Genomic DNA, 27,463 nt, shown 5'->3' with positions numbered 1-27,463 from the left:
GGGCTAAAGGGATCAAGGGATATGGGGAGAAGACAGGGACAGGGTACTGAACTTGGATGATTAGCCATGATCTCATTGCATGGCGGAGCAGGCTCGAGGGGCCGAATGGCAGACTCCTGCTCCTATCTTCTATGTTTCTATCACACAAACACATGATGTTGTTAAATCTCATTTGCCTTGTTCCATGATGTAACTGCACAGTATAAAAAATTTGCAAAAGAAATTCTAATGTGAAAAAATAAATAATGCCTCAATTTAAGGCAGACAGTGGCATTCAAGCCTGATCTATGTGTGAGTTCTTAGTGTTGGCATCAAGACTTAAATTAACTGCATCAGGCTGGTTCAATAGCATGTTTTGCTATACTAATGGGGAGCATTTAACAGCAGAAATAAATGGGTACCCAAGCTATTTTCTGCTTAACAGCAAGTCCGTATTAAATCGCAGACACATGGAAAATTGCTCACTTAGCGCTAGGATCAAAATTTGAAAATATGCATTACAATTAATGAACTGTGTTAGTTTACAAGTGTAATCCTAGAAAATGTATAAAATCCAATTTTACCTGTACTCGGGAGAAGAGCTTCTTTGACGTGGACTGTGGCCATCTCGCCTCTCCTGGCTCGAGTTGAGCTGAGAAAATAAAAATCACCAAAAAAAAGAAAATCAGAGCACAGAGGCAAGTCAGCCCTTCTGTCCTGGTGTGAATTTAGGACTCTCATGAAGCTTATTTCATCAAGTACCATTTTCCTGATTCTCCCAAAAGTAATCCCACTACCCTGATTTATCCCCATACTGTGTGAGCTGGTTGGGGGAGGAGGTGGACAGGAAGAGGGGGATGGGGAGAGAGACAGACGGCCAGGGAGAAGGGGGGGGGGGGGGAAAATAAAGAGAGCGAGAGCTCTCTCTCTGGCCCGCAGTCAGTCTGTCTCGCTCGTGCGCGCTCTCTCCACAGGGAAATGCCTCCGATCTGCAAATAAAATCTGCGCCTACCTGGTGGTCCGGGAGGTCCTGGGCCTCTGTGGGTACCCGTGCGAAGAGGCCCACTTAGCTCAGGGGCGCATGCAGTTCGCAAGCACCCTTGGGATCACGTGGGCCGGCCCAACAGATGACAGAAGGGGATCCCCATTCATGCTTATGGGGATTCCGTATGTACAGAAACCCCATAAGCATGAATGGAACACCCCAAAAAATAACTTCAAATAAAAACTTAAAATTAATTAAAATGGCATTTAATTAAATATTTAAAACAAAAATTTAATTTTTTGATAAATAAATTTACATGTTTTAAAGAGGCTAAAAATTATCTTACCTTATTTCACAGGTTTTTAAATGTATAAATTATTGATAAAATGTTATTTTTCTGTTTTTTAAAATCTTACTTTAAAAAATTCTTTTACCAGGCACAGGAATTTCAGGCATTCGCTGGGCAGAAGTTGGGCTAATAGCACAACTCTCCACCCGTGGATGCCCTTTTCCCGGGGACGCGGATGATCCGTCAAGAAAATTCTTGACGGATCACAAGTTCCAGGTTTTAGCGCATGCCTAAACCCGGAACTTGCACGGCCCTTACGGGCGCGTACACACCTCGTACACATCCGTACGGGCCGCAAATTACAGCCCATCATTTACAAGTGTATAGTGATGGGACTAGAGAAGGATAATAAATATTCGAACGATGAATTGAATGGTGTTGGTCCACACAGAAATCATTTTTGGCTATTGGTGAACAGATCGTTGAAACCATTTGCAGTACCAAACAGCAGGATCTTGGGCTGCACACCTCATGGAACTGCTGCTGGTGGCGATTCCAGTTTTCCCTTTCTCACAGTAATCAGCTGAACTTAAGAACTCGTCACGATGGTATGATCATGAATATAAACTCAAAGTCACATTACTACTCAGTTTTAGCTCCAGTCGAACATTCCAGTGCAGTACTGTGGGTGTGCAGCTGTGCTCCTTTGGCTGCAGCTGCAGACCAAAGTCCTGTGCACTTGTCTCTCTGATTCAGGTAGCTGTTGAAGATCTCTCGGCACTATTTTGAGTTCATATTTATAATCATCCCACTGTGTTGAGTTCTAATTTCAGCCACGCTGCTGTGAGGAAGCACCATAGAGGCCAAATACTTCCTCATATATGGAAATGAAAACTGAAGTCACCATCAGACTGCTCTTCTGATTTGGCCAGCAATGGTTCAGAGTGGGATTGGTACCAGCCTGTGACCATGTCAGCCAACAGTCCAACCTTTACTGCAATTGGTGTGTGACTTGGGGATTCCCGAGTTATGGAGTTTGAATTCAAGTTATTCACTCCAGCAATAGGGAAAAAGAAACTTCATACAAACACACATGGAAATTACAATTACAGTTCTTGAAGAAAAGTAGTTTGAGTAAACCAATTGTTTTCAGCTACTGGTAGCCTCTCAAAGTATTCATACTGACTGAAAAATAACCTTACCTGTATCTGGACGATGCTGCTTTTCATTTTTTGGACGGCTGTACCACTGCTGGCTGCACTCTCTTCACTATCTGAGCTACTTGAAATTGCCCCATGCCCTGTATTCACAGGGTTCTCCAAATCAGTGGGAGTTTCTCTGGCAGGAATGGTCTCTTTGTCATCCTGAAGAGTGCTCTCAGCCATTTCTGGGGCTAACCAAAATGTAAAAAAGTTATGGCCACATTTTTGCATCACACTCTTAATTTATTTGAACTAGAAGCTAAATAAGGCTGCACACTCAAGGTGCTGAAATAAGGAATGATTAAAAACAAATAGTACATGTTGCCATAATCAGCTGTAGAACGTGCTGTAAGTTTTAACTGGACAAATTCCACATCTCTATCAATTTGATTTCAAATTACATGATGATTAATCTACTAACTATTTATAGTGTTTACTGAAGTATTCCCTTCTCTTCATATTAAACATTGTGACATCACAAGGGGAGAGAGTGGATGACAAAAAGGTAAACTGTGCTTATTCCCATTATATTCTTTTCATTTAAAATAAAAAAATTACATCCCTTGCCACCATGCAGTTTTGCTCTGACCATTCCAAGGACATTGAAAAACAGGCATGATCTTCTGCACAAGAAAGAGGAGGTTTAAAATTGGAGGACTGCAGAGTTTGCAAAGTCCAACATTGAAGGAAATAGATACAATGATGGGATATAGGCACTTGGAAACTATGCTGCGATATAAGCAACTGAAAAATGACAAAACAAATTAACCGTACTGGTTTTAAATGTTCCAAAATATTGAAGCATTTTACTTTTTTTTTTAATTCAAGTAATGAAGCATTTATGCCATCAGTTGCTAAACTTGGTATGTTTATATTTATATTATTATCCACATCCTCATTAAACAACTAAGGAAATATGATCTCAAGCCTCTGAAAGGGAAATATCTGACTCTGCTCACCCCCTTACCAATGATTGAGCCAAGAGTGAGAATTCAATTTTGGAAATTGTTACAAACTTTTCTATTCTATTCCTATTCTACTCTGTTGCACAACACATTGCTCCACTGTCATAATAGAACCTGTATGAACTGGGCAACTTGTAGCGATGAAGCACCTTGGGATGTTTTACTACATTAAAGGCAGTGTGTAAATGCGAGCAGTTGTTATTGTAGTCAAATATCCACCACCCAATCTAGAAGTAAGAAGTTTAAATCCTAGAACCACTAAAAACACTTCAATTTGGTATTTATAACACAGATGAATTGTCAGTTCCAAACTAGAGACAATATTGTTGAAATACCAAAGCATCCAACTGGAGAAAAGCTAGCAACTCCAACAGATTAACTCATGTCGTGCCCACTGCAAGCATGTCTTTGTCACCCAACCACACAGCAGAACTTAGCTGAAGTAGGCTAAGTTAAAAATGATCATGAGGAAAAACTGAAGATTAAAAATGAGTAAATGGCTTCAAAAAAATTATAAACATGGTAAAAAGAAAAAGTTAGTCCAAAAGATGTGCGGGTTAGGTTGATTGGCTATGATAAATTGAACCTTAGTGTTAGGGGGATTAAATACGTGGGGTTACGGGGATAGGGTGGGATATGTGTCGGTGCAGGCTCGATGGGCCGAAATGGCCTCTATCTGCACTGTGGGGTTTCTGTGATTCTGTGAATACAACATTGATTAAATACTTCAAGACTAAATCCACTATTTCAAGGTCAAGGTCCATAGCAAATACTAAAATAAACCTGTCATTATTCGATTCAAATGGTGAGACACATAGTACTGTGCACGGTTCTGGCTTCTGTACTACAAAAAGTATATGGAGGCACTGGAGAAGGTGCAAAAAAGATTTACAAGGATGATACCAGAACTGAGAGGTTAAGACTAAACAGGCTGGGGCTCTTTCTCTGGAAAAGAAAAACTGATACAGGAAAAATTATAAAGGGGAATAAGGAAATGGCAGAGACTTTAAATGAATATTTTGTAACTATCTTGACAGTAGAAGAAACAAAAAGCATACCAAAAATAGTGGGGAACCAAGGGGCTAACAAGAGTGAGGAACTTAAAGTAATTAGTATCAGTAGAGAACTCATGGGACTAAAAGCCGACAAATGCCCTGCATCCTAAGGTTCTAAAAGAGGTGGCTAGAGAGATAGTGGCTGCATTGGTTGTGATCTTCCAAAATTCCCTATATTCCAAAACAGTCCCAGCGGATTGGAAGGTAGCAAATGTAACCCCGCTATACAAGGAGGGAGAGAGAGAAACAGGGAACTACAGGCCAGTTAGCCTGACATCAGTTGTCGGGAAAATGCTGGAATCCATTATTAAGGAAGTAGTAATAGTGTACTTAGAAAATAGGCAGTCAACATGGTTTTATGAAAGGGAAATTGTGTTTAACCAATTTATTAGAGTTTTCTGAGGATGTAACTAGCAGGGGAGATAAAGGGGAACCAGTGTATGTAGTATATTTGGATTTCCTAAAGACATTCGATAACGTGCCACATAAAAGACTGTTACACAAGTTAAGGCCTCACGGAGTTGGGGGTAATATATTAGCATGGATGGATAGATAGAGGATTGGTTAACGGACAGAAAAGAGAGCAGGGATAAACGGGGTCATTTTCAGGTTGGGAGGCTGTAACTAGTGGGGTGCCGCAAGGATCAGTGCTTGGGCCTCAGCTATTTACAATCTATCTATATTAATAACTTGGATAAAAGGGACCGAGTGTAAAATATCCTAGTTTACTGACAATACAAAGCTAGATGGGAAAGTAAGCTGTGAGGAGGACACAAAGGTTCACTAGATTGATCCCTGGGTTGAGAGGGATGCCCTATGAGGAGAGACAGAGTAGATTGGGCCTATACTCTCTGGAATTTAGAAGAATGAGTGGTGACCTCATTGAAACATAAGATTCTGAGGGGGATTGACAGGGTAGATGCCGAGAGGTTGGTTCCCCTGACCGGAGAGTCAGGATAAGGGGCCGGCCATTTAAGACTGAGATGAGGGAGAATTTCTTCACTCAGGGGGTTGCAAATCTTTGGAATTCTCTACCTAAAGGGCTGTGGATGCTGAATCATGGAGTATATTCAAGGCTGAGATAAATAGATTTTTGGACACGAGGGGAATCAAGGGATATGGAGATCGGACTGGAAAGTGAAGTTGAGGCTGAATATCAGCCATGATCTTGTTGAATGGCGGAGCAGGTTTGAGGGGCAGTATGGTCTACTCCTGCTCCTAATTCTTGTGTGACCTAATAGAGGTCTTTAAAATTATGACGGAATTTGATCGGGTAGACATAGAGGTGATGTTTCCATTTGTGGGAGAGTCTAAAACTAGGGGCCATAAATATAAGATAGTCATTAATATATTCAGGAGAAACTTTTTTACCCAGAGATTGGTTAGAATGTGGAATGTACGACTACATGGAGTAGTTGAGGCAAATAGCATAGATACATTTAAAGAGGAAGCTAGCTAAGTACATGGGGGAGAAAGGAATGGAAGGATATGTTGACAGGGTTAGATGAAGTAGGGTGGGAGGAGGCTCATGTGGAGCATAAACCAGTTGGGCTTCTGTGCTGTAAATTCTATGTAATCTATTACTATTTTCAAGGGCCTGGAGGCCTGTCCCTTAGTTAATGGTTGATCCTGCATCCTGAGGAGAAAAGATTCAAAAGAACCCTCTTTTTGTTTGGTTCGTTATCAAGAGAAGGAAGGTTCCTTTTTCAGCCAAATTATACAATATACCAAGTACTAATTCTGAAAGCTAAATGCTAGAGTTATTTGGACAAGTATATCTTGAATCGAGATTCCAACCTTGATGAGCAGGGATTGTGCGGTCGTGATTTGAGGGGTCATAATTTACCTGAAGTTATGTATGAATCTTGACAAACTCAAAAGATAAAGTTTTGGCTTTAGTTTTTCTAGAAGTTTGAACAGAAGTTAAAACATCACATGGTTGCAAATAGGGGCATTAGGTTATGTTCAATTTCATTTCAAAAAGGAGCTTCACAATTGGGACAGTTTAAATAAGTGTAGTTTAAATAGCGCAAGTGTATGCAAGGTATAACTTTGAAGAAAGCTGGGATTAAAGCAGAGTAGAAGACTGAGCACCTACCCTGGAGTCATCTCACAGTACAAGGTGGAACTGTTATGATTTAGCACTTAATTGTTACCTGATGAAACAGCCTTTATTGCTTGTATGTTAAACAGAAACAGCACAATTGCTACCAGTCACTATATAAAACACTGAAAAGGACCAACTCTGCCAAGTATGTACTGTAATGATATGCTATATTAAGTTGAAACAAAAGGTTGATATACTGGATTTCTGAACTGATTTATGTTAAGTAAAACTGAACACATTAGCCCGTAATTCGCGGTAAGCGGCGAAGCAAAGGCATGCGCCGCTGACCCTGAAGTAAGCTTCCCATAAAGATCTCGCGATCTCTGTGGCGAGAAGTACGGCTTTTCCGACATTCAGTTGAGATCATTGTAAGTTAATGGGGAATTCCTAGTGTGTGCTGCTGTGGCATCAACAAGCTGTCTAAGCAGCCAATCATAATGCAGAATTCTCAGACCGAGAACCAGGAAGTGAGTAAGCTCCTTTGATTCTAACTTTTTAACAATGTTATGCAGACCAAATCAAAGATTGGGGCTCTCACATGGGGAAAAGGTAAACCTGAAATAAAGATGAACAAACTTTTTATAAACAAAATTTTAAAAAGTTTCATTAAATTTTTTTTTTAATGGATAAATTTGACACTCCACAAAATTAAAGTGTGTTTTTCAAGGCCATAACGTTTGTTTAGCAGTCAATACGCTGTTAAAACCCCAGTTATACCTAATCCAAAAGGGTCTAACTTTTAATGGGATATTTAACGATATTACAGCGGAAGAGCCAAAGTTTTTGTCAGTTTCCCCGATTACACTGCTCGCTGGTTGCGTGGGGCAGGCACAGCCCAGCCAGTGTCGGAGCAATGAATGACTGACTGCAATTTCAGGATTTCCGCTTTAGGATGCGCATGCACTACATCCTGAAGTTGAGGTCAGTTTTGAAGTGGTAATAACAGCGAAGGTTGTTCATTCCCTGTTATTACCCACTGCAAATTCCAGGCCAGTTACTTCTGTTTTTGTGGTTCCAAAACTAAGTTCTGTTTGTGGTGTTTAAGTGAGTAGTTGTCTTCATTTTGACCAAATATTATAGTATATATTTATTAGTTATACAAGAACATTTGCCTTCGCTGTCCTAGATAATTGTTGGAATGAGAGAATTAAATGGGCTTAACCAGTGCTGCTTGGTTCCCTCTGGTGCTCAAGTTTTTAAACTGTTTCAATTTACGTAGCATCACTGATTTATCACACACAATTCTGAATACAAACCCAAATTTGGACCCTTTATTCCTGAGGACGCATTTTTAGTTGTACAACTAAGCTTAGCATATTGAATTACTCATCCAATCAAAAAGTCACTGTACCTGACACATCCCTTGGCCTGCTGCTCTCATGTTCTTCGTGTTCTTGCTCTTGTGATGAAGCGGAATGAGAACGTCCTGGTGCCTTCCTCAAACCAGAAACAGGACTGCAAGACTTGGATGTTATTTTGTGAGGAGGTGCCCCAGGACTCTCGGATCCAGACCTTTCACCAACCCCCCTCTCCGAGGAAGATGATCTTTGCCTCTTTTTCTGAGGATAGGTTTGTTGCTTTACATCCACACTGTCCAAAATGGGACTCTGTTGTCTTTGACTGGATACATGTGGACTCTGGATATTTGAATTTTCCACCTCCGAGCTTTCTACAGTTTGCAGGTCCTTGTCACCTGTTGGATCAGATGACAAAGTACTGTCTGGTTCCTTATTTTCAGGACTTACTTTTTGACAGCTTCTTTCATCTATTCTTTCTGTATCTGACAGAGATTTTCTATTTTTTTGAGAACTGGGTGTAACCCGAACTGGAGAGGATTCTGAAGTATCTGAATCGGTTTTATAATCATGTTTCTTTTCACTAGAAGATACTCCATCAGGACTTTGCACTTCTTCAGCAGATATTTGATTTCCATATATTATACCACATGAAGTTGGGCATTGGGGCTGCTCTTGTAAAGGACTATGATTCCGAGAAGGGATCTTTCCAGTACTGTCTGCAGGACAAAGCGTCCTTTTTTCATCCGATGACTCCAAGTCTTCAAACCTCTCCTCTTCTTTACCATCTGGACTTCCTCTCTCACTGTTGGTACGTGTGTTCAGTGGCGAAGTCTCTGAATTAGATCCTTTCTTCTCATGCCTGCATAGTGACGTAGGCTGTTCTAAATCAGAGCCAGGCTTATCATTATTCTCTTCTTCACTGGATGTTGATGAGGACGACGAAGACGACGATGACGACGAGGAAGAGGTAGTGGAGGAGGAGGAGGAGGAGGAGGAGGAGGAGGAGGAGGAGGATGATGACGACGAGGACGATGATGTACTGGATGATCTTCGTCTTGAACTTTTAGAAGAGTTTCTACTCCTATCTTTTTTACTATTCTCTGAATCAAGATCTTTACATTTTGATTCATTACTGACAGTTGCAGACAAATCTTTCCCAGAACTTGTGGCAGAGCAGGCGAGAGGTCTACTGCTTGTGGAATGAATGTTTTCAGGCCAATTTTCTTTTCCTTGGTCAGAACTTGGTTCTTGGTTGTCTTCTTCCTGCACAGCAGAGGTTTTACTTTCTTCTAGACAATCTGGCAGTACCATGCTGCTTTTATGAAAATCAGTGATTTCATTATGGGATGATCTGGGACTTTCTGACTCTGATTTGTGCACTTCTCTTTCACTTGGACAGGGTGAACCATCAGGTTTTTGTTGCTGTGCTCGAGGAGTACATTCACGTTCATCACTTCTACTTCTTGAAGAGGGACTTGGAGATTTTTGCTTTGTACTTTCAGGGCTATTATTTCTGGAACATTCTCTAACAGAGCTCACTGCAGACTGTGCTTGTTTTCTATAACTTGGTGACTGAGTGCTTGGCTCATTACTGTCTGGACTTTCAGAAGTATTCCCTCTGCCTTGAGTAACAATACATTCTTCTTTCCTTCTCCCTGGGTCAGATTCCACTAATATATTGCTTTTCTGGGAGTCATGTCTTACACTTGAAGAATGTGAATCCGGACTCTTTGAACTTTTAAAATCTTCTCTGTGGGGACTACGAGATGAGCTATTTGATCTTCGATTTCTGCCATCTTTATTTTTCTCCTTTGATTCAAGACTAGGATGGCATTGCCTTGACCTCGAAGGGCTATAGCTTCTAGAATGTGTTCGACGTGTACTTTCTTCTAGCTGTAAACAACTCCTGTTGCTGGCTGGACGAGTTTCCATAGATATTCTCTTGTCCCGACTCTCTGGACTTCTTCTGAGGCTATCAGCTTTTTCTAATCTACTACTAAACTTTGAAGTAGTAGCCTCTTTCCTTGATAACCGACGAGGACTTCTGGAACTGGACCTGTATTCTTTCCTTTGTTGTCTGGGAGAAGAACTATTAGATTTTCTTCCGTGTCTTCTATTCCTATCATCCCCAATTTTGCTCCTTGAATCTGGGCTGTATCTTCGCCTTATCTCCTGGGGACTACGGCTTCTTGAAGGTTCCTTCCAAGAACTCTCAGGAGAGCGTCGTCTTTTGTCACTCTCTGGCCTTCTATCCTTTGACCAGCCCAGTTGTTTGATATCCGAGCGTCTTTCTTCTCGGACGATAGGTTTTTCATCCCTTCTTTCTCGATCAGATAGCCTCATTCGGTGGTCCCCATGCGAGAAAATTCTGTCTCTTCTCTCAAAGTGCCTTTCCTCTTTTCTCCTACTGGTATTCCTTGGTGATCTGCCTCTTTTTTCCTGAGGACTCGAAGAGGAACTCCTGCTACTGCTATCACTACTGCTGCTGCTGCTGCTACTTCCACTTGAACTGCTTGAACTGCTGCTGGAAGAGCTGTTACTACTGCCACTGCTGCTGCTGGATGAGCTGGAATCACTGCCGTTGCTGCTGTCCCTGAAGAGAGAAAAGAGCTCCGTAAGAAATCAGTAACAGCTACTGTAGAATTCAGATCAGGAGATATTGCTCAGTTGTAATTCCCCCCCTTAAGCATTTTTTTTCTCCCAATCAATTTTCCATTTTGGACACTGTGCATTAGCATCACATTCTGGTCAAGTGCATCATGCTCAGATGCACAATAAAGCTCTAACTGCTCCAATAATGTGCCTTAATGCAAGCCTCGCTAGAGCACTCTTTGCAGTGCTAATGCTCAATTTTTGTTAATCCATTGTAGTTTGGAACATTTGAGAAATGAGGAAAAATGTTATATAAAGGCAAGTCTTTCCCCCACCCACCTGCCCCCTAGTTTTTGTGATTGAGATTACCTGGATAGTGTCAATTTAAACAAAGTTCCAGACAGTTTTATGCCATGGGCACAGCATATCCACAAAGAACTGGGTTAACACAAATTCTTTTTATATACCATCAAGACAACAGAGAAGGCAGAATTTAATCATACCAACAAGGGCACAATTGAAACCCAGGTCTCAGGACAGTATACTGACCAGTCACCCAGTGCTCTTGAAGTTTGAAATTATATTTATGCACTGACTAGGTGGATAAACTCAACAAAAACAAACTCAAAGGCAGTAATTACTTTTAGCTCAGCATTTACTGACAGTATACAGAAAAACCTAACGGTACTAAACACAGTTAGACATGCTCCAGTGACATTAGTACAAGAATTATTAAAAATGAACTACACAATAATAATGTAATGTACTCCAACGGGTTTAGTGAACTTGCTGCAGGATCATAAAGTATCATTTAATACCTATTAACCAACCCTTCAGTGAACATTTATTTTACCTTTAAATATGTCAGATGTAAAGACTTCCTTCCCTTGAACATATTACAGAAACCGAACAGGACTGAATTGCTATTACACAATTACAGGGCATATCAGTCACATATATCAATAGTCAAAAACAAAGTCTTGTGTGGAAATATACATGTACCAAACATCATGCAGATCAAAGCAACTGTTTTTCAGTGCATCTTTTCTTAGGCCACCAATAAAGCCACCGCTTTTGTTAACAATTAATTTGTGCAAGCTTGGCTCAGCGGTTGCATTCTTGCCTTCGAGTCAAAGGTTGTGCGCTCAAACGCCACTCAAAACTTGAGCACATCTGGGATGACACTTCAGTGCAGTACTAAAGGAATGCTGCATTGTCACACCTGTTGTCCTTCAGCTGAAACATTAAACTGAGGCATTGTCAATCTATTCAGGTGGACTCAAACGATCCCGTGGCACTATTCAGAGTGGAACAGTTCTCCAGGTGTCCTGGCCAATATCTATTCCTTCAACCAATACCATCAAAGTAGATTATTTGATCATTAATCCCGTTACTGTTCGTTGCAAAGCAAAAACTGGCTGCCACGTCAGCCTACAAAACCACAGTAACTACATTTCAAAACTCATTCATTGGCTGGGAAACACTTTGGTACATCCAGAGGACTTGAAAGACACTATATAAATGCAAGTTTGTCCTTTCTTGTCTAAAAATGTACACATAATTACCATCAACTTTTTAAACTCAGAAGTAAGCTTACACTATATGATCTAGGAAATTCATTGAATATAAGCCCATTACTCTTATTTTTCCCCAATTATACACCTGGGAATTAAAGTGTACAGAAGGTTGGGGGGGGGGGGGGGGGGTCACTTTTTTTACAAAACTGTTCTCTGGAGCGCTACATTACGGTCTACAGTGGGTGCCATTAAACAGAACTAATGCAACCTGGTGGTTTGCTGATCTACATATAGCTCAATGTGAAAACCTTAATATTCAGCTAGCTGAACTAACATTATTTGCACTTACTGCAAACCGTCCGTCCAGCTTGAAGTATGCAAAGAAGGCTCACTAGCACAACTTACTCAAAAACCACCAAGTGGTATCAGATATTTACAAATGTAGCCATTTGCATTGTGAACTCTTTGCTTCAATTCACAACATGAAAAGGGGAATAAAGGTGCTTTCAGGAGCAATTGGAATGTAATCTAGAAGGAAGATTTTGCCACTGAAAATAAATTGGAGTTTATATCCAAAGTGGTAAAACAGCACCACCATCAGGCTCCAAGGTACAGAAACACAGTACTAGACTTCCAGGGTAATTTTTCACTTTCAGCAGGAGTGGTATGAAATAAGGTCAGTCAAAATCTAGTTTTATCCTTTTTTTTCAAAAAATAGGCAGAACTAGTTATCTGCAGCCGTTTTTATAAAAAAATAGGCAGAACTAGTTATCTGCAGCTGTTTTCTCTGTAGGACACAATTACTGTACAGTGAAGAACCTATTAAAAACCTTTAGCATACATCCATGAGGCTGAACCAACAGCTCATGGCCAAGAAAAAGGGCACCTGCAGAACAAAGTCCACTTGATGAACATTTACATATTTTAATCACAGAACTACTATAGTCAGGGAAAATCCCCAATTGTGCTACTTCTGCATTTAACCATCAAATCTTGCCAACCTTGGGGAGAAAATCTGATTTTTTTGGGTTTATATTTTAATGCTAATTAATATAGCTAGAGATACACACACACAGGTATCACATCTAAAGACACAAAAATGGTATGTAGTCATTCTAATTGCAGCTTCTGTAGAACATTTGAATATTCTCTAATCAATACATGAAACAATAATAAAGTTTCAGTTTTCTAATCTTATGCAGCATTTCTTTTTCAATTCACCATTTATTTATTTTTTATTTTTTTTACAGTCACTACCTTTCTGTTTCTTTCTTAGTGTGGAAGGACAGAAACTACCCAAAATTTATGGGACAGGGATTTCCAAATCAAATTCTTTCATCAACAATAAAAACCAAGAACTCATTGTATAATAAAGCATTTGTACAGTGCCTTTAATGTCTCAAGATGTCCCAAGGCACTTCACAGCCAATGAAGTACTTTTGAAGCACAGCCACTGTTGTCATGTACAGAAATGTGGCAGCCAATTTGTGCACTGCAAGGTCCCACAAACAGCAATGAAATCAATGGATAGTCAATCTGTTTTAGTGATGTTGGTTGAAGGATGTCAGCCAGTACACCAGGAAAGTTGCCCTGCTTTTTCTCAAATTAGTGCCATGGGATCTTTTGTCTGGCGGAGGCCTCGGTTTAACGTCTCATCCAAAAGACAGCACCTTCAACAGTACAGCACAAATGTAGCGGCCTAGATTATGTGCTCAAATCTTTATTGTGGGATTTGAACCCATGACTCAGAGGCGAGTGCGCTACCATTGAGCCAAGGCCAACACTACAAATGGTAAAACACCACTTCTTTTTTTAAAGTCTGCGTATATGTCATCTCAGCCAACTATAAATGTCCTAACCAAAATGAATTTGGGCAGTCTTAATTTAATTTCTAATTGATGCAAGTCCCAACCACAAAGCTGATCAAAGTATTACTCAGCAGTGTCATTCACACTTAGACAGAAGGGAAAGTTGCACTGGTATAATGTAGGTGCTTCATGGGTAGGGTGTAAGCACATTGCTGGCATGTACATGTTGAGCACTTGCCAAGAGGTTATGGTTGAATCCTGGTAGAGTTTTGGTAGAGTGGAAAGGTTTTGCTCTAGCAGTCTCTTCACATTTTAGCCTGAAACTAAAATTGAAGTAACATAACAGTTTCAGATAGGAGAATACCTTTGGTCCATCTAGCCTACCAATCCACAGTATTCTCTTGGAGCATTTGTAACAATGCTGAATTCCATTTGTTAACAAGAACCGGTGTAGTCCCTTCTTGAAACACAGAGGTTGATTTCACCATCATGCCAGTAATCTGTTCCACAGTTACCAACATTTTAGTAAAAGTTCCCCTGCAATTCTCATTTCCTTTTGTTGTCCCCAAGACAGAACTTTTCCAATGCTCTCATCACCCTTCTCCCCAGCTCTAATTCTACACGAATGCCAACTCTTCAAAGACTCTGCAAACCCCATCCTAGCTGCGCAATGTCCCACATACCCATCAATCCTGCACTTGACAACTTGCACTAACTCCCTGCCACCCAGCAGATCAACTTTAAAATCCACTTCCTCGTCTTCAATCCGTGGCCTCACTCCATCGTATCTCTGCAATCTTCGCCAGCCTTATGTTGCAGCTTGCACCCTCTTCTGGCTATGGTTTAATGTTCACCCTCCCTCTGCCACTCCACCATTAGATGCAGGCCACTGAGCCAAGGCTGACACCCAATTCTCTGTGCTGGCAGGGCATTAGGTGCAAGCCTTGGCTCAGTGGTAGCACTCTCACCTCGGAGTCAGAAGGTCATGGGTTCCAGTCCCACTCCAGAGACTTCAACACACAATTTAGGATGTCACTTTAGCATAGCACTGAGGAAGTACTGCATTATTGAAAGTGCCATCTTTCGAATGAGTTGTTAAATCAAGACAAAAACAGAATATCAGGAAATTTATCTTCACAGCTGATTGTGGGACATTGTTGAGCACAAATTGGTTCCTGCATTTGCCTACATTATAACAGCGACTACACTTCAAAAGTACTTCACACACTGAAGTGCTTTGGGACATCCGGTGCTATATAGACTTTATACGTGACCCGAGAGACTCCACAGTATGCACCTAAGCAACCCACAAAGTCAGAACACTTGGAAACTACTGTTAAAACTCAATTTCAATCTGTAATCAAGTTTTGAGTACATAATTTAAATGCCAAGCTTTGATCATCGTCATACATAAAGGTAAGAGAAATTTCTTTACACAAGAGGGTTTCGTCACAGAGAGTAGTTGAGGCAGAGAGCGGAAAGGTTTAGTAATATTTGAGGTAACAGCGCCCTTGTTAATTGATCTACTGTTTTGTGAATTATGATATGCAAAATGCCGTCGCAAAGTTTCCCACCAGAGAGACCTTGCCTGAATAAAAAGACTTTATTGCATGTAAAGTTAGATATAATCTGGAAGTCTTCTACTTGGTTAAGTAGAAGGCTTCCAGATTATATCTGTAATTTTACATGCAATTCAGTTGCTTCACAATACAAGGCTAAGCAATTCTTCCTTTACATCGCAAGCATTCACCAATAAGCAGCAAGGTTATTTGGGAGAAGAGTAAAAAATATATACTGGAGTTACTTCTTTTTTGTTAAAAGGTGGGAACCATCGGTTCATTTTGAAACACAAAAGAGCTTTTTGACTGTATGGTGGACTCCAAGTAATGGTTTTAATTCTCAGTTTAAAACAATCCTATAAAAACTGTTAACTGAAATAAATTTTAAGCTTCGGCAGCATGGAGTTAAATACCAGTCCTAAAGCTAACTCAGCATCTGAATCACGTGCACTACTTACCCTCCCATGCTTATCACACAGATTGTAAGCAGGCATTACTTAGTTAATTTTCTATTTTAATAAGTGATATGAATTTTCAAAATTAAGTTTTAAAAATTAGGTAAAAGTTGATGGGGGTTGAGATTTAATATCTTTCTTCATCAGGTCCTAAAATGCACGTTTAAATAGGAATAGACTTGCTGTTAAATTACCATGGCTCCCTTTTAAAATCTGGGGTTTATTTAGCACATGGGGTTTAAAACATAGCCCTTCCATCTGTTTGAATCCAGCCAAAATAGATGGGATAAAAGTCTTCTATTTCAGCCAGCTCTCAGTCTTAAATATTAAATACCAGTTTTCAAATATCACAGTTCATTCCGAGAAGACATTGTGATAGACATCTAAATCAATAGCTATAGAATAAAGCAAAATATCCTGTAAAATTTATTAGGGAAGCATTCATTTGTCTCAACATTACTTGTGGTTTACAATGTCTTAAAATAATTATTTAAACAACAGCAATACCACAACCAATATCACATGTCTAGGACAAATGAAAAAACTTCAAGAAACAATTTACAACTTTACTGGAAAATCAGACAAGTCAACATCCATTTCTCGATTATAATAACACTTGCATCTGCTGTCACTTTATGTCTTTGTAAGGTGTCAAACTTGAAAGTATGGCCTCACAGGCGTCACATCTCTGAAATAGAGTTCAAAATTGTCGAAGAAGCAGTGCCCAGGAAGAGCACCAAGAAAGCATTGAATAAAGTGCCAGCAAAGAACGGCAAGAAGTGGAGAAGGGAGAGGAAGGAGAGTTACTCCATCTACATCTACAAAGTGAGGAAACACATTCACCCCAACACCTCCAAGGCCATGAGCATCATAAACTCCTCCATGAAGGATATTTTCGAGCGCATCACAGGTAAAGCTTCCCACTTGGCCCATTACAACAAGCACCACATCATCAGCTCCTGGGAGATCCAGACTGCCATGCGCCTGCTGCTGCAAGGGAGCTGGTTAAGCACAGTGTCGGACAGGACAAAGGCAGTGACCAAGTACACCAGCTCCAAATAAAACTCCATGAAAATAAAACACCAAGTGTCATGTGACTGGAAGGTAAAAACAAGTGATTGGGAGCTTAACAGAGAAGTGCTCTTTTCAGCCAAATATCTGATAGACTAAATGTCAAAAATCAAAAGCAGTTTGTTTTTCATCGGTACCTGCCAACTGAATCAATAAGAAACTAAGAAAATTGTTCTTCTATTTCCAAGGCTACCAAGCCCACACGGTCAATTAGCAGAAATCGATCACTCAAATAAATTTGTGAACTTGTTCTGATCCAGCATGTGTTAGCCATGGCTCAGTTGGTAGCACTCTCGTCTGAATCAGAAGGTTGTGGGTTCAAGTCCCATTCCAGAGACTTGAGCACAACGGTCAGAGGTGCCTTCTTTCAGATGAGACATTAAACCAAGGCCCAGTCTGCTCTCTCAGGTGGATGTCAAAGATCCTATGGCACTATTTTGAAGAGGAGATGGGGAATTATCCCTGTTGTCTTGGCCAATATTTATCCCTCAATCAACATCACAAAAACAGATTATCTGGTCATCACATTGCTGTTTGTGGGAGCTTGCTGTGCGCAAATTGGCTGCTGCGTTTCCCACATTACAACAGTGACTACACTTCAAAAAATACTTCATTGGCTGTAAAGCACTTTGGGACAGCCTGAGGTCATGAAAGGCGCTATAGAAATGCAAGTCTTTCTTTCATCTTGATTTTTCAGCTGCCTGAAAATTTTTACCCAAGTAAAATTTAGAATGCAGGATCCCACATATATTAAACAATCCAGAATAAAATGCTCATACTCACTATGAGAGTTTCTTGAATTCTGTTGTAAATCCTGGAGAAGATTCTCTCAGAGGCCTACTCCACTGTCTGATCTAGGGCTCAATTTGGAGTGCCTGTCTGGAGACTGAATTATTGGGTTAGGCTTTATTGGCCATTGTTTTCTGCTGATGCTTTGATTCGTCCCAATTGGCTATAGACCACATCAGACATGGCGAGTCTCTCCACTTTTCATATTGGCACAAGGCAACTGAGCACACCAGGGCCAGCTGTTTTAAGCCTCACACATTGCCATCAGCAATATGGCCCATGATGCAACTAACGTTATTTGTATATAAAACTTGTAAACCACAAAGTTTTGGATTACATAAATAATTCAGTACAAGCAATTACTTGTTAGTGCAATAAAGCCACATAACATTTATTTACTGTTCTTCTCTCAGTAAGTCTCCTAAAAGTAAAGCATCAACTGAACTTGGAGGTAATTTTCCAAAAAAAAACTAATTCAGTTATTATATTAACAGGCTGTTTGCAGCCTGTTAGCTGTGTTACAAATTCAATCTGTAATGAAATTTCATAAGCACAGAACAGCAACAAATGAGAACTTAGCAGGGAGGCAACACACCATTCCACAGCAGGAACGAGAACTACCGATCAAGAACAACAATCCAGTCAAACAACTTTCAGCAATCAATAAACAGCTACCAACAAAACAACTAGCAAGAACCAACAAAATTGTTCAAAATATTTTTGAAAATCTTTCTGGTTATTACCTTGTTTTCTCAGTATTTGGAAGACATAACTCCCAGAACTATCATTGCTACACAAAGAAAGCAATCCAAACAAAACTTCCAGTTGCTGACCAAAGCTGCCTCCATTACTCGTCTAATGAGCATCACATTTTGATGGGGATGGAAAGATTAGGATTTTTATAAAAAATGATTGACAGCAAGACTAGTAATTCAAAGTGTAAAAGAGCACATTGCAATCCTGATTCCTTCTCACCCTCCATCCAGCGATGGAAGAAGGCTGACAACACCCAGAGAACGGTTAGAATGTGGAACTCGCTGCCACAAAGTAGCTGCGGCGAATTACATAGATGCATTTAAAGGGAAGCTAGATAAACACGAGGGAGAAAGGAATAGAAGGACATGTTGATGGGGTTAGATGAAGGGTGGAGGAGGCTGGTGTAGAGCATAAACATGGACCTGTAGGGCCAAATGGCCAGTTTCTGTGCTTGTAATACTATGTAAATACTACTTAACATGAAAAGCCAGGTAAACCTTTAACACTCAGATGAATACTTAGAAAGTAACCATTTGTTTATTTTAAACATTAAAACAAAGTGCAACATAAACTCTATTTGAGGTAACCAGCAGAAATAAAAACTATAAACAGGTGCTGGTCATTTATGCAACTACAGCATATAGCATGCAGATTTATTTATAGAAATGTATGAAAAGTAACTGGTAAGAGAAATATTTATCTATACCTGTACGATAGCAAAATACTGCAGATGTTGGAAATCCGAAATAACAACAGAAAATGCTGGAAAAACTCAGGTCAGGCAACATCCGTGGAGAGAAATTTGAGTTGACGTTTCGGGTTGGACCCTTCTTCAAAGAAAGGTCCAACCCGAAACGTCAACTCAAATTTCTCTCCACGGTTGTTGCCTGACCTGCTGAGTTTTTCCAGCATTTTCTGTTGTTATTTATCTATACCTACTGTGGGAAACAAAAAAAGACTTATGTACTTCAAAGTTTTTATTCATGAGCAATGCCATGGAAGATTCCATATCTACAATACATTTAAACATATTGCACACTTTCATCACACCTGTCCGACACATTAAACTTATCTATTTGTTATACTTGCCTCTAATCGAATCTCCAGGCTCAGTCTCTAAAGTAGTTGGTGCTATGGTACAGATCTTTTCAGCACTACCTGACATCTGTCAAAATGAAGTCTCTCACCTCATGCAAAGTCCTGTGCCTCTCTGCTTCCCATCTCTCCCACTCCTCAGCACCCAACCCAAGCACATAAGTCCCATCCCCACCCAAATAAATCCCTTTAGCCTCATTCCTGACCATGACCCAGGAACCAGCTTAAAGCCATTTCACCACTCACAGCCTGGAATGCTATAGGCATTTTCTATGAAAGCAGAACTCCTGCAAGGGAGTTCCCAGCAATGAACTAAGAACTCTGTCTTTGTTTTTTTTTAAATGCAAGGTGCATTTTTACTGTAATTGGCAAGACAGTAATTACAGTGTAAGCGTACTAAATAGTTTAAATAGCTAAAACACACCTCCCAGCCCATTGTTCGAAAAGTACTGTTGCAAAATTTCTTGGTGGGTGGGGGGAAAGAAATTTCCTGTCTCCCAAAAATGCTACCAGATCCCCTCCCCCAAATGTGACAATAGCCCAGCTCCCAAATCCCACCATCCATTTTCTTTTTCCCCAGACCAACATACCACTCCCACTGTCCCCACCCCCAGGGTCCCTCTCGCAATTCTCCCCCTCCAACGCATCCAAATCCTAGCTCCCCTATGCTAGTATTCCCGCCCGATTAGTCTCCAACCACTGCCACATTCCCAGTCTCTCCTCTCTTCCAAATCCTGCTCTAATCATTTTGAAAAATCCACTTTTACTTATTTCATCGCCATAAAGTAGCAGTTCTAACGTATTGTGCACTACACAGCAAGTCCAGCAACTAGCATACACTTGTGATACGTGAAACATCCGTTACATAGTCTTCATTGGCTCGAATTTCTCAGGGCTTGATCAAACAGTAGTTGATACACTGTTTGTGTGCACACCTCTCAAATCTCTTGACTAATCCTTTCAGCAACAATGAATACACTTTCTCAACTCCTACCCTTGTAACCGCATTATCTCCATCACACCATGAGCACTACCACAGGGCATCCACTAACTCATTGAAAATAAGAACTGATCACTGTTGACAATGCTACAGCAGTGCATTAAATGGACATCAAGTCAGGAAACAAAATTCAGACGAGTTTCTTATAACTATAATACTACACAAATGACAGTGGTGGACGGAGCTGAGAATGCAGATGACCACCATACAGTTCACCCAGACGTGTATCGGATGAGCCTCATGACTTCGCAATGGGCACGGTCTTTAGCCCATGAAGTAATATCCATCCGCATGGACAATCAACTTGGAAGATCCTCAGCTACTTTATGCAGTTGCCCAAATAATATGGAGAGCTTCTTCCCAAAGGACAACCGAACACCTGCAGATCCAGAACTTCAATGATTAAAATTCTGCATAGTGATGCAATCATCAGAGGGACTCTCTACAGAGTAACAGATGGAATGCACGATGGTTGAACCGAGTAGTGTTTGGCAGTAATTTTTATTGCAGGAAATTGAAGTCACAGGATCAATTTATTTTTATGCGACTGAACATGCATCTCATTTACATACTTTTGTTTTTCTTGTAGTGACTGCAAAAAGGTTTTTTTTAGCCTGAAGTTTTTAAAAGCTTCAACTTGTTCGATACAGCAAATTCCTTAGCAAATTGGTCTTGCTTCTTTTAGTCTTCAACACGAGCATGGCTTTGGTTTATTTTGACATTTTGATATTTATGCCTCCCGACTAGGATCAAAAGTGGAAAAACCTAATGCAATGACAGTCCCCAGTTGAGTTGGGACAAGTTTCAAACCTTCAATGAAGAAGGTGCGTGCATGATGCAGGGAAATAAGAAGCAAAATAGGAGAGAAAATACCAGGTTTTTAAAAATACACTCAAAATTAATGCTCATTTCTCTTAATTTCAAGTTTTCCTTCTGTCTGTAGGATTGGAGATGGGTTGGAGCCCAGGTGTCAGTGTATGATCTGGACTTGGTTGCGAGGAGCACGATATTAAATTTTACTGGTGACAAAAGGACAACGTTTGATAAATGATTACAGGAGGACTACCACAGGCTAGCAAGATAAGCAGACTGGTGGCATGTAAGTTAATGCGGAGAAGTGTGACATAATGCATTTTGGGAGGAAAAACAATGAATGTATGTATACACACAATGGAAAGACACTGAAGAGTGTGGAGGAAGAGGGTTCAAATACATAATTCCCTGAAAGTACATGTAGATAAAACTATTTAAAAAATCCAATGGCATTTTGGGTTTTTAAATAGGGGCACAAAGCACAAGGACAAAGGGGATGGGATAAATTTGTGTCGTGCAATAGTTAGGCTACAGAGTATTGTGTGCAGTTTTGGTCACCCAATTATAGAAAGGACATCAAAGGCATAGAGAGTACATAGTGCAGATATATTAGGGCAATACCAGGGCTGAGAAATTAGTTATGAGGAGAGACTGGAGATTCTGGGACTATTTCCACTGAAGCAGCAAAGGATAATATATTTTTAAAACTATAAAAAAATGTTGGCAAGATGAATAGGAAAAGATTATTTCCTCCGATTAGGAAGTCAGTGTTGATGGGTCAATTTAAAATTGCCACAGAAAGTGAGTGAAGTTAGGAGATATTTCTTTGAACAGAGAATTGTTAAAGCATGGAATGCTTTGCCACAGTACATAGTTGATTCAGAGACTACTGTATCTTTTAAAGTGAACAGCAGATTAATCATATGAAACAAATGAAGATACAAGGCTATGAGAACAGAGCTGGGCAGTGGGAACAGTTTTGTATTGCTCCAGCTAAGTCAGCACAGACACAATGGACCAAATGGCCTCCTCTTGTGCTGCAAATTTCTGTGTTGGCGCTTGTCCCAGTCCTTTGCTCGACAAGTCCGGAGTGTTTCAGCTGTTTACATAGTAGTCAAATGTTTCTCAGCTCTCTTGATCCATTCAAAAAAGTACACAAAACTTCAAGGACATTTTATCAATCATTCGTAAATAGATGTTTTACCCCTGATAATCAGCATATTATTTTGGGTTTGCCTAGCAGATTTTAATGCTGCATTTTAAAAGTAAGCTGCTATTTACAATATTCAGGTTAGAAGAAAGAGCAGAAGCAGGTCTAAGTTTAGAAGCCATACAACTGGAACACCAAAATTCATGGATGAGGATTGTTCACCAGCACTGCTTGGAACATTCTCAATTACTCAGACTACCTAAAGACAACCCACACTTCTAAGGTCATTCTCCTCTCATTAAGGACTTGATTACTGGCAGTCGAGCTATGCATCACTGGCACCTGCATGATCAATTTAAAATGCAGCTTTGATGCTCTGAATCAGAAGAGTGATCCACACAAGATAAGATGGGAAATATAGAAAAGAGAACAAATCTGTAATCCAATACAGAAATTGCAAACATGTTTTGTAGTCATCTGGCACATATACCAAGTTAGTTTTGCCTGCTTTGATTTTGTTGCAAAGCAAAATCTCACAAATGATTTACTTTGGATTTTGTATTGGGGTATCTAAATTATTTCAAAAATTGTTAACATTAAATATAATACTTATCTGTATATTGTGTTTCTTTTAGGCAACCATGGGATCTCTCAAAACTTGCTGACAAACCAAGGAATTAACACTGGTTGCATATTCTTTATAAATAAATCAATAAGCTCTTCTGCAACACAATTTGACATTCGGCTTTGTGAACAACCTAATAGCATGGAGTAAAATTTGTTCGCCATCAGGGAAGGGGAGGTGGAAGAGTAAATAAGAGAAGGATTCAGGAACCAATTTACTTGCATTTAAATATTCATCCAATAATTTAAAACACAAATTAATTGCTTGGTATGTATACTTGTTCCCCAATATCCCAAATGTAGCATTACCACAAATGAGATTAACAGATGTAATCATCAACAAAATTGACTGAAATCTGAAAAGGGCGGTACTGAACAATTTTAACTTTTTCTTTGTAAAATAAAAATCTACAAAGTTGTTTGTTGTAGCCCCTTTATTCACCATTTCAAAAGTATAGAATAGACTACTGTATGGAAAATGTTGCAAGAATTCAGCTCTCTTTGGACTACATTTAGTTTGAATTTTAATGATGTTATCTCGCCAATTTGAATACTGTCATTTATATTTCCTTATGATACGAGAGCACAGTGGGCTCTGCATTCTTTTTCTGCCATTTCACCATGATATAGTCAGAATTAGCGCCAGGGGAGCTTACCACCACAAAAGCCTATGAACATTTTAAAGTCAATTCTACAGAAGCTCTCTCTAGGCCAATATCTAAATCATTGATTTGGACAGTGAACAAAAGTGGCCCCAGAACCGAACCCTGTGGGGACACTACAAACCACTTCCAACCACTCTGGAAACCCCCCAGTTAACTCCTACTCTGTTTTCTCCACTCCAAACCAATTTTTAATCCAGTTTTTTTAACCTCCCTGTGATTCCATACCCCTTAATCTTCTCTAGTCAACTCCCATGTGGTACCTGCATCCCCTTTGTGCTCAAACACAAATATTTGGATTCTACTTCTGGTTTAAATTGCTTCACACACACAAATATTAAATTAATAGTTTTAACTGAAGATAAACACAAAAAAGGGAAATTAAAAATCCATGTAAACAGGTTCAAAGACATTAATTTGGAAATTCAGGTGATTTTTAACAAATGTGAGCATTGACACATGAAAATTCAGGCACACAAGTCTGAAACTGGGGAATCCTCGATACAATCCGCAGATACCTTGCAGTCACAATCCAAGTTCACAGGTGTAACAGATTACAATTAAAGTATGCTCAAACTAAAAAGACAAGAAAAGTTTCTCTCACTATCCAGAAAGAACGAGCATTTATATAGTGCCTTTCAGATACATTTATATAGTCAGGATATCCCAAAATGCTTTACAGCCAATAAAGTACTTAGGAAGTGTAGTCAGTGTTGATGGGTAGGAAATGCAGCCAATTTGCACACAGCAGGTTCCCAAAAATAGAAATAAAATAACGATGAGATAATCTGATTTTTAGTAATGTTGGTTGAGGGATAAATACTGGCCAGGACACTAGGATAACTCCCCATCTCTTGGAATAGTGCCGTAGATCTTGTCCATTCATCTGAGAGGGGAGATGGGGCCTCGGTGCAATATCTCATCCAAAAGACAGCACCACTGACAGGCAGCATACCCTCAGTTGTGCACTAACATGTCAGCCCAGATTATTGGCTCAAGTGTCTGGAGTGGGACTTGAACCCACAACCTACTGGTACAGAGACAAGAGTGCTACCATTAAGTCTAGGCTGGCACCTAAACTACACTTTAAATTAATCTGGAATAAAATATATTACAATGATAATATGCGTTGAAAAGTTAATTTGGTCACTTTGTGGGGCGAGGACAAAAAATGGTATTGGACATGAAAACCACTGACTTAAGCATAATTCAATTAATGACTCCGGAGGCAGCTTTGAGTTCAGACTATCCACATGACCAGTTTCTGGCTGCTGGATTGTTGTGGCCGTCTCCCAGTTAGCAATGGTCAGGGCTGCAGCCAATCACCTCAAGCCTCATAGCCACCATGCTGTGGCCTTAGATTCCCCATATTCAAAGGCCACCACTTATCTACAACCTTCTTTCTCCCTGGGAGCTTTCCGAGGCCTGCTGGGTGTTTACTTCAGGGACAACTACACAGGCCACATAACTGAGCAACAGCCACAAAAGGGGCGAGATGGTTAAGATTGCAAAGCATGACTGATAAAAGGTTACCTGGCTTACCATCATAAACACTATGGGACCCCCACTGGTAATCGGGGAAAAAAACTGCAGTATTTACATGGAATTGTATGAAAATATTTGATGTCGTAAGGTTTTTGGGTAAGCTTTTTTCCTCCTTTACCAATTTTCTTCTCTTCTGAAGGCATTGTTGAAGTATAGCTGTCTAGCCTTTGCACATATTCATGTGTGAAGGCTTGACAGCGAGTACCAGCAGACTATTTGACCATGGGAGGTACATCAGAGACAAGTCCAATTATGACTTCCCTAATTTTTCACGTGGAATTCTGGCAGGAGTTGTTGGATATTGATTAGGAGTGGAAACCCTGCCTAATTTCCCCCTCCCTAGCCAAAGCTGTTGAAACCAATCGTAGCATTCCCAACTGCCACCCCAATTGAGATCAGATAACTCAGAATACATCAGGAATCAATCTGGGACCTTGTGGCTTGGCTACTCACTGGGTATATTTGCTGAGCCATCAATAAGCCACCAATCTTTTTTGTATAAGCTCATGAATAATTTTAAATATACAAATAAAAAACAAGGCAAATCTATCACCACCCAGATCTTGTACTTTAATTTGTTTTCACTAGTTACGTATATGGGAAACTTTAACAAATCACAATTTCAACATTAATACAAAATGGTTTATCAGCACAGTCTATTAAATTTGTTACATACATGGATTGTTAACATGAAGTAAAACAAAGTTTCTTCTATTACTCTGTTTAACCAGTACAATCTCTGGCTTAAAATACAGAAAAAGGTGCCTTCCAAGTTTTTATAATGAATTTGTATAGTCATTTAGTCAAACCTAAAACAAATTATTGGATTCGCCTGAGAAAGGGAAGGGAAAAGCCAAAACAGGAGCTCAGCCTACAAGAAATTAACTTTCTTAGAACAATGTGTTTCGCCTTTAAATTGTATTTTTAAAATTGCGATTATTACAAGCAAAGTGATGCCAGAAAAATATCTTCATGAACACAAAGTTTACAGAAGAAATACCCCCGAAGAGTGAAGAGCAGCTGCTTTGACCTGGAGTTTGATAACCAGTCCCAAGTTTGAAATCAGCAGGTTTGTCAGACAGCAGCACCGGTCTGCGACCGGCATCGAAAGAGCCGAGTCCCGCTTGCTGCCTTTACACTGCGAGCAGTCCGGCTCCCCACCGCCTCGGCCCGAGTCAAACCCTCTGACGACCGGGGCACACACAGCGCCGCCACACGCACAGACAGACAGAGACACGTGTGGGCCCCGACCTCAGCCTGCAGCGCGTCCACTTTAGCTACCGACCCAGCGCACTCTCTGCCCGGCTTCCTGATCACCAGCGGCTCCAGGCATCGCGGCCTGCACTCCGAACACGACTGAAACCTGGCGCAAGACGCGAGAACTCACCGTCTGGGCATTTTTGAGAGCAAGGCAGCAGCCCCCGCTGGTGCTGGGCCGGGCACCGCACGCTGCTGGGGTTCCTAACGACTAAACTTTACCACCCGAGAACCTGAACTTTCACTTTGCCATATGGCGCTGTCCCAGTGCAACGAGACGGCAGAGAGGACGCGCCGCGCACACCAGTGCAGTGCTGCCAAGAGCGAGCGAACGACAGCACCCCCTCAGGCCGGAGGGCTGCAACGCAGCGGCCACCCAACTCCCACTTGCTGCGCGATAAATTGGACCAGGAAGCAAACTCTGCCATTGAGCAATACAAATTCACCTTGCACAACAACACTGGCACAGCATAAATAGCAGCAAAGTCCTACCCAACCAGGAAATATCCGCCTTCGCCCGCAAAATAAATATAATTTGAGATCGAGAAACCTTCTTTCCATAGGTGGACCATCTTATCCAAGAGTTCTCAGAAAAATTGCCTTTTTTCTGACGTACATGCTCAAGCAAAGAAACATTTGTGCTACGTTCGTGTTCTTTTTCATAATTTGTTATATTCTAGCTCCCTTTGGAAAGCCCCAAGGCTTTGCTTCATATTGGTTTTACATAGAGATAGGAACAGGAGTAGGCCATTCGGCCCTTCGAGCCTGCTCCGCCATTCAATGAGATCATGGCTGATCTTACCAGTTCAGTACCCCGTCCCCGCCTTTTCTCCGTAACCCTTAATCCCCTTAGCCTTCAGAAATATATCCAATTCTCTCTTGAAAATATT

At 40.5% G+C, this 27,463-nt stretch overlaps 1 protein-coding gene across 1 annotated transcript in view; it reads right to left on the bottom strand.

The window, feature by feature from the left end:
- Positions 1-26,918, bottom strand: part of cwc22 (CWC22 spliceosome associated protein) — a 96,990-nt gene extending 70,072 nt beyond the window's left edge. Inside the window, exons 1-4 of the mRNA XM_085985979.1 lie at positions 26,704-26,918; positions 7,934-10,473; positions 2,456-2,646; positions 564-631 (exon numbers count right to left, since the gene is read on the bottom strand). Of these exons, the coding sequence (XP_085842105.1) occupies positions 564-631; positions 2,456-2,646; positions 7,934-10,473; positions 26,704-26,714 (2,810 nt within the window). The 5' untranslated portion in view covers positions 26,715-26,918. The remainder of the gene's footprint in view (positions 1-563; positions 632-2,455; positions 2,647-7,933; positions 10,474-26,703) is intronic.
- Between the last annotated feature and the right edge of the window lie 545 nt (positions 26,919-27,463).

Source organism: Somniosus microcephalus, chromosome 4 (genome assembly GCF_052327205.1).
Source record: "Somniosus microcephalus isolate GS21.2 chromosome 4, FLI_Smic_1.0, whole genome shotgun sequence".
In the NCBI taxonomy this organism is placed as follows: domain Eukaryota; kingdom Metazoa; phylum Chordata; class Chondrichthyes; order Squaliformes; family Somniosidae; genus Somniosus; species Somniosus microcephalus.
The sequence above is the reverse complement of the archived record's forward strand: the minus strand, read 5'-3'. Positions and strand labels throughout refer to the sequence as shown.